General features: G+C 39.1%; 1 protein-coding gene across 1 annotated transcript; it reads left to right on the top strand.

Moving 5' to 3' along the window:
• Nucleotides 1-1,959: 1,959 nt before the first annotated feature.
• LOC137039730 (pregnancy-specific glycoprotein 22-like) lies at nt 1,960-9,438 on the top strand. Its single transcript, XM_067415006.1, has 6 exons — nt 1,960-2,266; nt 6,093-6,422; nt 6,496-6,819; nt 7,423-7,545; nt 8,148-8,480; nt 9,134-9,438. Exons 1-6 carry the CDS (start codon nt 2,146-2,148, stop codon nt 9,436-9,438), a joined length of 1,536 nt encoding a protein of 511 aa, XP_067271107.1. The 5' UTR covers nt 1,960-2,145.
• Nucleotides 9,439-17,370: the final 7,932 nt, after the last annotated feature.

The following is a 17,370-nucleotide window of genomic DNA, read 5'->3' as shown; positions in this document are numbered from 1 at the left end:
AAATATAACAAGTGCAATTGATATATGTAGCTTGTAAATACTAATGTCATCAGGATACACAAAAAAAGCACGGCATCTGGAGCAAACAGGTCATGATAACCAGAAGAGAAGAGATGAAACAATACCACCAGTTAATGAAATTACATAGACTGTAAAGAGTGTTTTAGAAACTTCAGGCCTTTGTTATTTTGAAGGGTCATAAACCACTAATAAAAATCAATTTAATATCTTATGATAATCAACTCTTTGTGTGGTTTGACCTTTTGAACTTTAGCTTAAATCAATCACACAGTGACATTCAGGATCACAATAAAAACATCAAAAATCGAACCTAAATGCTACAAAATCATATAAGAGTCATATTTCATTCATCTCTTCAGTCTTTGATTTATGCTAGAAAAACTTGAAAAGCATACACCAATTAGCGACGCACACGCGACAATCACAGAACATGATTCTTCAGACCAGGCCTCCTCCTTCCATTGCTCCGTGGTCCAGTTTTGATGCTCACGTGCCAATGTTGGTGCTTTCGGCGGGGTCAGGGGTCAGCATGGTCACCCTGACTGGTCAGCGTCTATGCAACCCCATACACAACAAACTGAGATGCTCTGTGTATTCTGACACCTTTCTATCAGAACCAGCATAAACTTCTTGAGCAATTTGAGCTACAGTAGCTCGTCTGTTTGATCGGACCCCACGGGCCTGCCTTCTTGTACTTCTGCAAAAAAGCAGCTCACCGAGTCTCAAATCAAGGACATGTTAGGGTAAGGAATAATTAAACCCATTTCTGGTCCCTGCTCGAGTTGTAATCGTGTCAAAACAATCAGCAGATCCAAGGTTCTGTGTTAAAGGGATAGTTCACCCAAAAACTTAAATATGATGTGTATCTGCTTACCCACGGGGCATCCAAGATGTGTCTTTGTTTCTTAGTAGAACACACATGAAAATTTTTGTTGCCGCATAATGCATGTCAATGGGGTTTTCTCTATGAGAGTAAAAAAACACATACGAATCCATAGTAAACCCTGCGGCTCGTGATGATACATTGATGAACACAAAACGATCAGTTTCTGTGAGAAACCCAACAGTATTTGTTTCGGGGGTTTTTTTACCTCATAGCATGCCAATCTCATCTAGTGTTCCCATCCGCTATTACTTCCGCAGAAGAACCTCTACCTTTGCATGAGAACGCAAACCAAATATGCCACAAAACAAGGCCCAAAACAGCTCATAGTCAAAGAACCACTACACACAAACAACTCTATGTACAATAAATATCTCATTTAAAGGTCTATGTTGCTGAATTCATCATGAGAGCATTTTGCAGAACTCGTACACAGACAGTAAAGGTGTTTCGGGTGATTCTGAAATCATTTGTTCCTCATGATTGGACACATGCGATTCGTCTTTTTGAGTGTCACGCGATGTTTCTTTCGCACTTATTTTTTGTACTAACAGAAGTGAAACATAAAACACTCATGTGCGGACTGCTTTAACCTTATTCAGTTGACAAGTTCTAGTTAATGATTGGATTATGAACTAATTTCATTTTTTTTAATGAAATCAGCTAGGATAAGATTTGCTCGTAAACGTCTTTATCAAACAAACACAATGATTTCTCTCATCCACCCGGGATTGATTGGAATATTATATTTGTATTACTTGGCCCGCCGATCAGTGGATATAAGCTGAAGCTGCGGCACACACACACACACACACACACACACACACACACACACACACACACACACACACACACACACACACACACACACACACACACACACACACACACACACACACACACACACACACAAACACACATAGGCCTACTGCCTACATATGCCCGCCCGCCCTTCAAATGTCGAGAGTGAACAGTGCAGAATTTCTTTAACTACCTTCCTCTTACTTTTTTTTATTGGAACAACAAACAATCCTGACTGATTTTAAGCGGACGTTTATTTATAAAACTAGGGAAGTAAGTAGGGAAGTAGTTGTGTGTGGTTTTGAATGGGATTAATGCAGTAAATTCCGAGTACTACTTGGCCACACTCACTTTTACTTTAGCCATCCTTCTGCACGTTTTAAGGGCGGCGCCATTATTCACGGTTACGCAAGGTCTTGGGTGCCGCTTCAAACTATTCAATGATGACATCTACCCGAACTAATCTTGGTGATCTGCATCAGCTACATTCCACATCTACACAGCTATACAAAAACATGCAGAGGATGTTACTGCTGTCTCTTTTTGTATTGCTTTTGGACGGTAAGTGTTTTTCTGTCTTGGAAGTTGATTTTTTTTTGGTTTCATTTTAGACGGCTGCGCAACAATGCGCCGTTATGTGCATTCCAATCCCACTTCGATCAGTCGCTGGCAACATCTGATGAAAATATTTGCAGCCTTATATAGTCACGCGCACATGTTAATCTTTATCTCGTGTTGCATTGCAACAAGATGCAGTAGAAAATGTTTAAGGTGAAAGAAGAATGGAGAACCAAAATTAGTATACACCCTTTAGTGACGCGTACAGTCGAGCAGATGATTCCGCAATCTTATAGTTTTTCATTAAAATACTATTGCATATTAATAATTTATAGGCTGCAGTAGTGTGTATGGATAGTTTGTCTGGATACATTTGACTTTCTGCGGACTGAATAAAGTGCATCACATAAATATCTAATTAGATCACCTTTCCTGTTTTTGTTTTGACTGTTTTTACAGGAAATCTCAGCATGTAACCCACATTTTTTTATTCTTATCCTTATTTAAAAAATCCTGCTGGAAATCCTGAAGGAAAAACAACGCATTTCCGTCAGATCCAACAATATATTCGTGATAATTTTCTTTTGGGACTTTTGTAGGAATCCTATCCTGTAGGGCTCCTACAGGATTTACACATGACTCTTTAAAGCCGGCCCTTACAAAGAAATCCTGCTGGAATGCATTGTGTTTAGGGGGTGGCACTTGGGCGTTGAACATGTGGATTTGTTGAGTTAACAGCATTTTATTTCAACCTAAAAGTAAGTTTAAAAAACATGACCGACAACAAGGTTTAGGCTTTATTAAGCTTATTTGCGGAGGACAAAATCCAGTGGGCTCTGGAAAGTCTTTCACAGTACTTTAGACCATGATGGAAACGCAAACAGCAGCAAGTCTGGGGGGAAAAAAGTTCCTGGGACTAATTGTTCTGTAGCCTGACGTGGTCATACTCAATTCTAGTCAGAATATGAGTCTGAAACTGCTCCATTGGGCTGTGATTATGAGGCGTGTTTCAACCGAACCAGGAAAGACATCAATTGGATAGGCCTTTGTAGGTCTATCCAATTGATGTCTTTCCTGGTTCGGTTAAAACACGCCTCATAATCACAGCCCAATGGAGCAAACCAATCAAAACAACGCATTTTCAAACGTCAACAGACAGAGTTCAACTGCACTGTTTGCCAAGTCCACGTTTTTTCCACGGGTTGTTTTCTATGTCCGCGGGTTGAAGCGACTATTATGTGATATATAGACCCATGAGTGCGAATTTTAGCAGGCAACCTTGCCAAAATAACAAACATTTTACCCCCCAAACACCATTTTTCCCCCGGAGTGAGAAGTTTAGGGCTAGTAGTTGGCGGGTTTTGTTGTAAAAACTTGGCAACCCAGTCTGCACGCACGCTGGAATAAATGATGTTTGCCGGTGTTGTAAAAAAATAAAAGAATTTATTGATACACAGAGTACTTACCCAACATGATCATCATTTCTAAGAGAAATAGTGAAGGTGAATGCAGATACAAACAAGCTCTCCGTTTAGGATTTGAACAAATATAATCCAAGCCCCTTTGATGATGGGATGATGATTACGGTACTGTTGATCATCTGTCAGTCATCGTCTAAAGCCCGCCCTGATGATTTCATTGGTCCGAACAGTTTCTGTTTTGAGATAATTACTCCTCTATTGAGCAATGCCAGACCGAATTGCCCGACCTAAATGTTGTGGGCGGGTTAAGTTCGGCTGGCATCCAGGCTAATTGCTCTGGGTAATTTTGTGGAAATGGTGCTATATTTACATCTGTGCTGGTAATAAAAACAGTCAATGTCGAAGGTTACGGTAATGTTTAGCGTATGTGAAGTAACCCTTTTGGACCAAAATATCTGCCATGCATTCACACAAAAAATTGTGTTCTTAAGCGGTTCTTTGAGGTGATTGAGGTGCTATATGGCACCGCTACTGTATAAAGAACCTGTTACGCCCAGTGTGGTTCTTCAGCAGTTCTATGAGGTGATTGAGGTGCTATATGGCACCGCTACCATATAAAGAACCTGTTACGCCCAGTGTGGTTCTTCAGTGGTTCTTTGGGGTGATTGAGGTGCTATATGGCACCGCTACGGTATAAAGAACCTGTTAAGCCCAGTGTGGTACTTCAGCAGTTCTTCAGCGGATCTTTGGGGTGATTGAGGTGCTATATGGCACCGCTACGGTATAAAGAACCTGTTAAGCCCAGTGTGGTACTTCAGCAGTTCTTCAGCAGTTCTTTGGGGTGATTGAGGTGCTATATGGCACCGCTATGGTATAAAGAACCTGTTAAGCCCAGTGTGGTTCTTCAGCAGTTCTTTGGGGTGATTGAGGTGCTATATGGCACCGCTACCATATAAAGAACCTGTTACGCCCAGTGTGGTTCTTCAGCAGTTCTTCAGCGGTTCTTTGGGGTGATTGAGGTGCTATATGGCACCGCTACCGTATAAAGAACCTGTTAAGCCCAGTGTGGTTCTTCAGCAGTTCTTCAGCGGTTCTTTGGGGTGATTGAGGTGCTATATGGCACCGCTACCGTATAAAGAACCTGTTAAGCCCAGTGTTGTTCTTCAGCAGTTCTTCAGCGGTTCTTTGGGGTGATTGAGGTGCTATATGGCACCGCTACCGTATAAAGAACCTGTTAAGCCCAGTGAGGTTCTTCAGCGGTTCTTTGTTGTGATTGAGGTGATTTGTGGCACCGCTACCGTATAAAGAACCTGTTAAGCCCAGTGAGGTTCTTCAGCGGTTCTTTGTTGTGATTGAGGTGATTTGTGGCACCGCTACCGTATAAAGAACCTGTTAAGCCCAGTGTGGTTCTTCAGCAGTTCTTCAGCGTTTCTTTGGGGTGATTGAGGTTCTTTATGGCACGTTACTGTATCAAGAACCTGTTAAGCCCAGTGTGGTTCTTCAGCAGTTCTTCAGCGTTTCTTTAGGGTGATTGAGGTTCTATATGGCACGTTACTGTATCAAGAACCTGTTAAGCCCAGTGTGGTTCTTCAGTGGTTCTGTGGGGTGGTTGAGGTGCTATATGGCACGTTACTGTATAGAGAACCTGTTAAGCTCAGTATGGTTCTTGAGTAGTTCTTCAGCGGTTCTTTAATGGTTCTCTACCCCTTTTCCACCAAAGCAGTTTGAGTGCTGGTTCAGAGCCTATTTTTAAATTGGTTCTTTGTCTTTCGATACACAAAGCACCAGCTGGGAACCAGGAAAAGTGGTTCTTAAGTAGCCAACATTGCTGGTCTAGATGTAAAAAACACCTGCATTCGGTGATGGGTTACTTCAACCAACAAGACAAAAACTTATGACTGCCATTTTTAAAATAGCAGCTGATTGAGCTAATAGCAGCTCGACTGTAATCTCCATCTATACAAATTACGACGAGCTGCGCGAATGTGGTGGATTCGCCATAGTTGGATGCCAATGTAGGTTCGTATAGCCATGAGCATCAACAGAAACGCAACATCCGCCTTTATTGATGGAATGGACGGCTTGTTCGAGATGCATAGCCGGCACGCTGAATGACCGCCGTATGACAGTACAGCGAGAGCGTTTGGAGATCACAACTCCATATGCTTTTGAATCGCTCTTGCAGTATTTTAATGTTATACGCCCACTGGTCTGCACAACGCTACCATTGCTGAGAAAGATGAGGCGTATAAAGTGCCGTAAGATTTGGCTCTGTGGTGGCTCAAGCCAGTATCACTCTTACTGGTTTTTAAAGTATTGCCATATCGGTCTTAGACAGTGTTTTTGTTTGAAACTGAGGTCACGTGTGTTATCAGATTAAGCTATAACTGTTCGTTTATGTTCTGCAGGTGTGTCTGGTGAAGAAACAGATGAGACGTTGACCGTGATGGAGGGAGATTCTGTTACTCTGCAAACAAATCTTACTGAAGTACTGAATGATGATACGATACTGTGGATGTTTGGACCTAAAGACTCTGTCATATCTCAAATAACAAGAAAGCGGAATCTGACGTCATTTTTTGTCACTGATAATCGGAATTTCATAGGAAAATTACAGGTGGACCAAAAGACTGGATCTCTTAACATCAGAAAGACCAGAATCAGACACTCTGGACAATATAAACTCAGGATCTCTAGACAAAAGACTACGATAAAGATATTTAATGTTATTGTCAGTGGTGAGTATCTTGCAACACTGCATTCTGTTAAACCAGTATTAAAATATTCCAGCTCTGATCTGATTTTTCCCAGGCATGGTTGGTGAGACGCATGGAGTGAAGTCGGTGTCAGTGACGGAGGGAGAGTCTGTCACTCTACAGACTGATTTTTTTAAAGTAGAGGGAGACGATCTGATCATGTGGTGGTTTGGAGATAAAGGCATCCTCTTAGCTAAAATTGATGTTGAAACTAACGAGACCTCATTAAACGATGATGATGAGAGATTCAGAGACCGACTGAAGCTGGATCAAACTGGATCTCTGACCATCAGGAACACCAAAACTGAACACAGTGGACTTTATGAAGTACAGATCAGAGGCAGTGCGAGCTCACAGCGATTCCTTCTTTCTGTCACTGGTGAGTCTTTATAAAGCAAGTCTTTTAAAGTATCGACAGTCTTTAGTTAGATCAGCACTTAGATACTTGGACCAATTATGAATACTTGTTGTTTGATAAGCAGAATCAATATGGTTCTTTTTTAACAACTGACAGAAATTGATGTAGAAACAGTATTCACTCAGTAAATTTCACAAACACTTACATAAAACGGCAAGCATCACATTGAATCATACATAAAAGTATTTTTGTTTTATTTACAACTTTTACAATAGTGTAGCTGGAATAATTTTAAGCTTAAACTATATATATATATATATATATATATATATATATATATATATATATATATATATATATATATATATATATATATATATATATATATAGTAAGGCTTATATTAAGCTTTAAGCCTATAGTAAGGCTGTAAAGGCGATTAATCGCATGGTTATCATGAGTTAAATCGTGATTAATGGCAATTTAATCACATTTTTATCAGTTTTAAGTGTACCTTAAATTCATTTGTTTCAAGTTTTTAATACTTCATGAAAAAAACATCTGTTTATTTATGAACGTTTCAGTGTTTTCATATCACATTCACTGTCTGTCTTTAACTATTCCAGATATGGGTCTGTCTCGAGGTATAGCAGCGATTATTGCCGTTGTTGCTCTGCTTCTGGCTGTAGTTGTACCTTGTGTTGTGATTTACTATCGCCGCAAGATCTCTGAACTAGAGGAAAAAGCGGGTGAGTATTAAAGCTCACTATTACAGGGGTGAGACACAGCAAGACGAAAACAATACGCTTTTTTACACAAGGAGTGTATGATTTTTACATATGTGTGTTTCTAAATTAGTTAGTAAATGTTATTGGTAAGTCAAAATTCCTGCATAAAACAGTTCATACACCAAATGTATGCACATTTTATTGTACCATCCTGATTCTGATTGAATAGATTAATTTGCCATACAAAAATAATGGCAGATTTCCTACAATGACTCAAAACGCTTGTTCGTACAGTTCATATTTAAATAATTTCATAACATTACTTCTGCAATTGTTATTTGCGTATAAATGCATGGTAAGTTTTTAAGGATGTTTTTAAAATATCAACATTTTTATAAAGTAAATTTAATAACAATTTTATATGATGCTCAACAACAAAAAACATACCCACTATTTTATTTAAAAAACAAAATATCTCAAAAATATCTATATTTCTGAATATTATTACACATGTCAGGGTTTAGAGGGTTAAACCATATAAATGCACCTTTTGTCACAAAGTGAAAATGTATAATCTATATGTAAAGTTGAGCGTGATCTCATAACCTCATTTCTCTGTGCAGAGACACCTGAAGAGAAAGTGTCAGCTACAGACGGAGATTCTGTCACTTTAAAGACTAATACTAAGATAGAGAAAGATGATACAGTAAAGTGGTGGTATCACGATACGAAACATCTCATTGCTGAAATCAACAGAGATGGCAAACGCACATATGATGGCTTTGATCATAGATTCACAAGCAAACTGGAACTGCCGGACGATGACAGTGAAAAAAATCATCAGAAAGGAGATCTCATCATCGGTAACATCATGTATACTCACTCTGGACTCTATATACTACAAATCAGCAACAAAACCAGAACAATCAACAAGATATTTATTCTTACTGTCAAAAGTGAGTAGATCAATGATCATGCACTGTACATGTACACATTAGATCATCTCAATGTAAGATAATGTGCAATGAAATTTGATTGACTTTTTTATTAGGCGTCCAAGCCTACTACAACTAAAACCCATCATAATCTGTATGATTAATGAGGTTGAACATTGCTATGCATTTTTGTTGGTGGATGTCTTAAAATACTATATCCTTTACTAAGAATTATGTACTTCAAAAAAACATATCCGCCAGAAGTGAATCAAATTTCAGGATCTTGTAACATCAAATCTGAATGGCCTGCCATTACAAAAATAGATATATTTGTACTTTTTGTGAAACTGTATGTGTGTACCGAATACAGAAATAAAACCTTTTCACGATGGTAGTTCACATGATAATGACAACGTGGTGGATGTAGTATCATGGATTACATTCATACTATGAAGAACATAATTTTGTAGTGGTTGCGAAATAATAACTTTTTCAAAATAAGTGCCTACTCAAGAGAATATGAAAATTCACACGCAGACGATGTGCCTTTGTCTAACTAAGTTATCTAACAAAACAAAATGAAAATAAGTCTATGAACATGCAATGTTGACAGTGCAAACTTAATGATTTCTCATTCTCCTCTGTTGTATTTCTGTGTGTTGTTTGACATGAAGTGAAGGAAAGGTCAGTGAATGAGGGAGATCGTGTCACTCTGGAAATTCAAACTGGTCCTGTAATACAGCCAGATGATCTGATACTGTGGACGTTTGGAACTGAAAACTGTCTCATTGTTAAAGCTGATTCAAGAACGACTGATTTTGGTGAGAGATTCAGAGGCCGAGTGGAGCTGGACAAGACAACTGGATCTCTGACCATCAGAAACATCACAACCAAAGACAACGGACATTTTAAACTACAGATCATCAACAGCAAAGAGACCACATTTAAGAGATATAATGTCATTGTCAATGGTGAGTAGAACAACCTTTATTCTAACAAATATATATTTATTTACACAAGCAACTGTTACAGATAAAGATCCTTTATTGGCATTGATGGTGCAGAACTTTTAACAACCATGCAACCTTTTCATTTGACAAAAGAGTCTTTATAGAGCAAAAAGTGTTACATTAGAGCATTATAACAAAATTAATAATTAATCCCAGCAGAAACAGTTCATGTTCAGTGACCAAGAAATCAAGCATTAAAAAGACTAAACACCATCGGAGTATTATATTTCAATAGTCCTTGAGTCTTAAAAGGTTTTTTTTTTTGTTGTGAGAAACAGACTAAAATCTTCCCTTCCATCTGACACATCTTTTGAAAATGCAGGAAAATACAGAGCCCCTAAAGTGGTAATTTGGATAAAATTTAGGAGCGCAAATAACGTCCCGCTGGCAGTGTTTCAAACGGCTCAGTACCTTAACAATGGAGCAGGTCGTAGAGTTTATTTTGGACTTAAAGAGTTAGTTCACTCAAAAATAAAATGTATGTCATTAATGACTCGCCCTAATGTCGTTCCTCACCCATAAGACCTCCGTTCATCATCTGAACACAGTTTAAGATATTTTAGATTTAGTCCGACAGCGTATCTAAGTGTATGCACACTTTACTGTCCATGTCCAGAAAGGGAATAAAAACATCATCAAAGTAGTCCACATGTGACATCAGTTAGTTAATTAAAATCTCTTTGAAGCATCGAAAATACATTTTGGTCCAAAAATAACAAAAACTACGACTTTATTCAGCATTGTCTTCTCTTCCGTGTTTGTTTTCAATCCTCAAATAAAGATTCAAACGGTTATGATTCAGCGCATTGATTCATGATTCGGACACGATAACATAAACAATGAGCTTTAAATATATTTTTCATGCATCAAAACGTTACTACAAAAATAGTTACTTCAATGTTACACACTGTATTGTCTCCAAATTCAGTGTCACATCAATGGTCTCCTGTGTACGGTGGCCGAGACAGCTCAACACGGTGCAAATGAAGAAAGCCCCAGCAAATAAAGAAAACATCTTCATCAGTTTGACAACATGCGCGCTGCTAAAGTTCACAACACATACAAATACAAAAACGCGCAAAATGGCACCGTACTTGTGACCATTTTCTTATTCCATCATCTTTTCTTATAAGGAAACTTATTCAGCTAACGTCACTGAAATGTACTGTACTGTCACCACATCACTGCTCTCCTCTGTTTATATATATTATAAATAAAAGTATCTAAATGATGTGTATGTAATGGCACACAAGTAGGCATATTCTACACGGGTGATGTTGTGTCCAGCTAACATACTAAAGTAGTTGCAACCATAGCTTTTGCATGATAATTGCTTACTGATTTTGATGGCAGTTATGATGCAATAAAATCAAAGTGTTGTCGTGCAAATTTAGGTTGTAGCTCGTTGTCTACGTTATAGAGGTGACAGTTAGCCTGACAAGCCAGACCCACATCAAGATGTTTGGTCTGGAAACTCACCATTGACAGGGCTCAATCTGAGGGGCGGGATAAACGGTTGTCTTTCAAACTCCCTCTGCACGAGATAGGATAGCGTTACACCAACCAGAGCAACGAAGGTGAAGCGGAGCTCGCTGATAGATTAAACATTCGCCGTATCTGATCGGCTAAACTCAGAACACATCTTCCCTTTTTAAGAATGACTTCAGTGCCGTTCTTTTCTCAGAGAAAAGCTTAACTCCAAGTCTTCCAGAGTCACGGTCAAAGCTGATTCGAAAGACCGCCGCCGTTCGCCTGCTTCTGTGTTTACTGGAAGGCTTCTAGTAGGGGTGTAACGATTCGTTTTAACAACAATTCGATTGGAATAAAACAGTCACACTGATTTAAATTTTTGGCTAAAAAGTTACTGAATTTCAAGTCACTGAATCGTTTTGGATCATATCGTTCTTAATGTACCAATATCGTCCTTAAATCATATCGACAACCTCAAATCGTGATACGAATCGAAGTTAAACGAATCGTTACACCCCTATTCGGTACAGACGACAGAACGGCCGTCTCTTTTCTGCACAACGGAGGAAATCCTGGCGCTGTTTTGAATGTTTTGAACATTTTATGAGCTCTTCATGAGTTCTCAGCAGGTAAAATAATGCCATATATACACGCATAAAATGATCGCGTTTAATCCAGCACAGCATTGTTTTGAATGTTCGGTAAGCAAGCTTCTACGTCAGATAAGTCTCCCTATGCCTTTGGTTCGGTAATTTTAGGTTCGCTGTTAAAAATGTCAGTGTGAACGCTAAGCGGACCAGGACTGTATGTTTTGTTTTTGTTTTTTGTACCGGTCCACACTAACCGAACTACAAGTGTGAACACACCCTTAAAGACATTTGTGCCTTAGCATTTTGAGTTCATTGAAGCTAAAATGTTGAGTTAACACATCAAAATATTGTTACCAACATACATTTTCTTAGTTGATTTAATAAAAGACAATCAGTTGTGATAAAAAATAATTAAATTTATTAATTTATAAATTTATAAATTTCATTGTGAAGATGTACATGCAAAATAATTTCTTTCTCTCTTTTCATTTTCTATAGAAAAACAACAAAAGACTCAGGATTCAGAGAGTACAACACTGTTGAACAATGTGGATGAAGTCAAAAAGTGATAAGTCACACCCACCGATGTCAATCACTGTTGGTGTGTCCTGCCTATTCGCCTACCTATACTAGTATGCAAATGTTATCTTTTTGTGAAGAAAAAGTTCATACTTTTGAGTGTCTAGCAGAAAAATAAGCAAGCTTTGGGACATGCACGTCATACGCGACTTGAATGTTTGCTCTCTGTCACATCCTGTCACTGTAAACTGGTCTGTCAATCATCTTATCACAGTTAAAATCCTCCACATTTCATTTCATTCCATATCAGAGAGAAATGCAGTAGAAGTTTATCTGCAGTCGCGGGTAGGGGTGTAACGATTCGTTTTAACAACGATTCGATTCGTATCACGATTTGAGGTTGTCGATACGATTTAAGGACGATATTGGTTCATTTAGAACGATATGATCCGAATCGATTCAGTGACTTGAAATCGATTCAGTAACTTTTTAGCCAAAAATTTTAATCAGTGTGTCGAATCGAATTGTTAAATCATTGTTAAAACGAATCGTTACACCCCAAGTCGCGGGTCTTTCATGCTGTGAACTTTAAGGTGGGGCAAGCAATATTTGAAAAACGCTGTTTGAAAGTTGGTCGGAACGACACAACAACAAACGTGTAGCCAATCAGCATTAGGGGGCATATGACGGTGGAGGAGAGAGAATGAGCAAGAGTGAGAGTAGAAAGAGAAATGCCTGAGAGACATTACAAAAAAGAACAGCTCATAAGAATATCACTGGTAAAGGAAGGGTTATGAAAAGGAAAGAGCTTTAGGACCCGCGATAATATTAGAAAAGCTTTCCAGCGCTGGAGAGAGGGAAGAGGGAAGGCCTGAAAACAGATGCGGAGGTTTCTTTTAAAAGAGTAAAACGGGTTTTGAGTGTCATTGTTTGCCTGGAGCTGCTGAGCTGTTGGCATCTAACAACAAACTCTTGTTTGTATGTATTAGTTCTTGTGTACTGTATGTAAAAAAAAAAAAAAGTTGCTTCCTTTTTATTCGTTCATCTTTATTTTTCGTTAAGCATTATTTTGTTGCGCTTCTGCTATGATAAATAGATATCCACTCTTGCATTGTGTGTGTAATGGAGGCCAGCTAGTGAGAGTAAAGTGAGTGCAGGCTGGGGACTGCTAGAGAATGCAGTGTTTACTGTTAGCTTCCTTGTTAGTGCGCTCGCCTCGCTTGTCAGCGGTCGGGGTTCGAGACCGACTCGAAGCAGGGCGGTTAGGATTGGAGGGTGAACTTTAGAGGCAGAGCGATGGAGAGAGGGGTGTGTTTGTTTGGGTTGATTTCAAATGTCAACAATATTCAGCAATGACTTTCCCCAATTTGTACTCGTGTTTGTAGTTCTGAACCGAATCCTCCTCCAAACTGTTGTTTTATAGTGTGCACAGAACCACACTTTGAGACGTATGGACCATGTATGTAACTCTCTCGGTATTAGCAACTGAATACATGGCCCACTAAATGTATTAACATACTTGGCAGGAAAAAGGATGTGTTCTCTTTCAAAGTATTAGAAAACGATCTGATTTACAAGAAAATATATAACATAGGGGCCTAGAAGAAAAAGAAATAGGGCCTAGAGTTTCTTCACCTGTGTACCACATCCTGTATGTTACATTGTGTGTGTGTGTGTGTGTATGTATGTGGGTGAAGGGTAAACCAAGCAATTTATGCAAGTGATGCAACAGTGTGTGAGAGGAAGAAGCAAGCAGCATTTACTTCCTGGTGCTAAAATATTATAAATGTTTGCCATATTTTTTTTTTATCAATGTATTAATTCAAATCTTTTCACATATAATAAGGGGGGGGGGGTAAATGTGTATATATACATACATACTGTTACTATTGTATGTCTTTTGTAGTGTGCTGTGTTTTATTGTTAAGCAGTCATTTTTCATGGCATGTGTTTTTGTATACTAACCCTTGATCGAAGTGTCTCTAATATCCCACAACTATTAACTTTCTCTGTGATGTTAGATCTGAAATATGAATGATAATCACCAAAAGAGCTGTTATTCCTGTTTTTATATAAGCTGTTATTAAACATTTTTAAAATAGCAACTGTGTTTTTGTACTGTGAAGTTTTATGAAGACATTGTGAAAATTGTGGTCCATGTTTTTTAAGCAATTTCCTTTTGAACATTTTGTTTCGTGAAAATTAGGCAAAAATCAAATTTGAAGAAGTTCAACTGAAAACGTGTGCAAACACTCACACAAGTTTTTCAAGTCATCATACAAAGGGTTGTTAAAAAAAGTTAATAGTAGTTTGATTATACCCATTTGCTATTGTCACATCTTTTTTCATTTTCTGTATTTCTGAATTTTCTGACTATCTCATAATTAAAGTTTTGTTGACTGAATCAGACTTCGGCAGCATTTCAGTCAAACAAGATCTAAAGAAGAAGGTATGGTGATATTGTATGAGAATTTCAATGCACATAATCTAACATGGGGAAGCTCAAACAGAAAAAAAAAAACCTCATGGGACATATCTCTGCTCTAATTCATCCCAAAGCTGTTCCCTTTCAAAAGCTTGACTCAATGCTGCATAAGCTTATAGGGTAAGTGTCTTATTATGACCGGCTGTGAAATGGACCTGGAGGTTTTATAGGGCGCGTCTCAATCATCTCACAAGTCCACTAGTCAGGGCACTGATTAGGACATAAGTCAATGGGCTGACTCCCTGATCAGTGCTCTGACTACTGAACTAGTGAGATGATTGAGACGCGCCCATAGCCTCGGTCGGTGACGTCATCATCGCACCTGCTGCCGATCGAGGCTATAAATAGATGAGCTCCAGATATAGCCCTCAGGTCTTTTTGTGTTCAGACCGATATGCTGTCTGTGCAAACTTCTCTCTGAAAAAGCTCTCTCTCTCTCTCTCTCTAACCTTTTAAGACTTGACTTGAGATCTTTGTTAGGAGTTAGTTTTCAACTGGCAGTGCGCAGATTTCTCTTTTTCTCATCTGTTAAAAAAAAAAAAAAGTTAAAAGAAATATCAGTTGAAAATGAGTCAGCAGGGTAAACGCTGTGTTTCTCAATGTTCTCTTCCAAATGACAGAACTGGATACACACGTTTACTGCTGTGTGTGTTTGGGGTAGAGCATGCGGTCGCTGCATTGAGTCAGACAGACAAGTGCGAGCCTTTACAGTTAAAATTACTCATTTTGGCTACTTTCAGTTTCAGTCCGCACTCCCAAATGGGAGTGATTTCGCCTCGCGCGGGGATTGATGATTAATCTGGGTCTGCATGCGGACTTCGCGTAGCCGGACTGCGATCGTTCCTCACATTATAGTATCCATGACGAGGAATTTATCGAGGTGGTTGTTTATCGCGGTGGCAGGGTGCAGTTTGACTGGCAGTGAAAGAGAGATCCCCAAAAGCATTGAGTTTGAGGTTACAGGTTTCTGTGCAGTGGCAAAGTTATGGAGAGAAGTGAACCATTTACTTCACGTGTTTTTGTGCCCTCTCTACGACGTGGGTGCGAAATCGCGCAGAGATGGCCCAATCGGAAAAGACGCTTCATTAAAGAGAACTTTCCCCTCGAAGCCATGTAGAAAACACACTTCGGCTCTTGTGGGCTAGAGAGAGTGTGGTAACTTGAGTTTTTATATTTGCTCCCCTCTAAGCAAGCTAAATTTATATTTTGGTAAAATTGACACATTTCACATTAATTCAGGATGTTTCCTATCAATTGAAATTGGTGTGAGTGTATTCAGGATTAAGGTCGGTAAAAAATTGTTTTAAAAAAGTCGTCTCACTTTACCCCAGGTTAGGGGTAAACAGACAGACCAGAGAAATCAAGGCGGTAAGAACTACTTTGAAACTACCCATAACAAATGTTGTAACGTTTAGAATCCTGACCGCTAGCTTGACAACCACACATACCAGAACTAATGTTGGACTAGTAAACATTTAAAAGTAACTCTGAACAAAATTAAATACAACATAATATCATTCACAATGTTTTAATTAAAATTCACATGATGTACAGAATCAGTGGGATTAGAACACAGTCTGGGGGTCAGAACAAAGGACCCTTAGAGCCAGCTAGTGTTTGTGGGTCAGAGCAAAAGACAATCAGAACCAGAACAGCCTGGGACTCAGAACACAGGACACACACCTGGATTAAAACATCAGTCTACTGTCATACTTTACAACTAGGCCTACTCCACATTCCAGAAAGCCCTGAAAGTTACAGAGAAAGATAAGTTGCTCTCTCCTGTAGTTCCTCCAGGCCTTTTAAGTTGAGGCAGCTTCTTCACCACCACATGACTTATAGGATGCGACCCAGGTTGTCTTCCTGGTGTATTGCCTTGGCATGACGGCCTTTCTACTATGTTTGATACTAAAAATAAAGTGTATGTAATATTACATTGAAATATGTTTAAAGACTAAGCTTTACTTGTGCCTCATGTCTCGCTTTACCCCACCACCACATTTTCAGAAAGAAAAAAAGATCTGTTAGCAATTCAGGCTAATCTTCAGCTATCATCATCATATGGATTTATATATTTGTAGTTCATCCACCTGTGATATAAGTTTTTCTACCTGAATCCATTTGCTTTGGTGCAATAAAGTTGATTAAGTTGACAGCAAGAAAATTTACTTTTACATGTAAAAAATTATATTTTTGTGGGGGAAAAAAACATGCTGACCACAACACCATGAGGTCCTCTCCTTCATGGCGAGGGGGAAATTGAAGGAGCTTAAACTTAATGGCTATATGACCACATGTTCTGTCGACCAGATACAGGGGGTGTCTGACATAACCTGTTCCCGGCAGCATGAAATTGTCCAAAATGTCTTTCGTATGCTAAAGCATTAAGAGTTCCTTTCTCTTAACAACACCCACACCATAATCCCCTCCATTGGATTGCCAGACTTAGAAGCGTGATTGGTCACTCGAGAGCACGTCTCCACTGGCGGTGTGCTTTACCCCACTGCATCTAACGCTTTGCAATTCACTTGATGTAAGGGTTGGATGAGCTGCTCAGCCATGGAAACCCATTCCACTGTCTACACACTGCTCTTAAGCTCATCTGGAGGCCACATGAAGTTTGGAGGTCTAGCTCTTGACTCTACAGAAAGCTGGTGACTTCTGTGCACCGTGACCCTCAGTATGTGCTGACCCCGCATTTTGTATGTGGCCTACCACTTCCCAATCGCTTCCACTTTTTTATAACTTTTTTATAATTGAGCGTGGAATGTCGGAAATTTCATGAATGGATTTATTGAACAAGTGGCAACTTATCACAGTACCATGGTTGAGTTCAC

Source organism: Pseudorasbora parva, chromosome 14 (genome assembly GCF_024679245.1).
Source record: "Pseudorasbora parva isolate DD20220531a chromosome 14, ASM2467924v1, whole genome shotgun sequence".
Lineage (NCBI taxonomy): Eukaryota > Metazoa > Chordata > Actinopteri > Cypriniformes > Gobionidae > Pseudorasbora > Pseudorasbora parva.
This window is presented reverse-complemented; position numbering and strand designations above follow the sequence as displayed.

What these genes read in the sequence shown, in the direction of transcription:
- LOC137039730 (XM_067415006.1), top strand. Translation starts at nt 2,146, where the DNA reads ATGATGACATCTACCCGAACTAATCTTGGTGATCTGCATCAGCTACAT. An exon ending in ATTTAATGTTATTGTCAGTG is followed by an intron (nt 6,423 to 6,495) that starts GTGAGTATCTTG and finishes GATTTTTCCCAG; the next exon opens with GCATGGTTGGTGAGACGCAT. An exon ending in ATTCCTTCTTTCTGTCACTG is followed by an intron (nt 6,820 to 7,422) that starts GTGAGTCTTTAT and finishes TAACTATTCCAG; the next exon opens with ATATGGGTCTGTCTCGAGGT.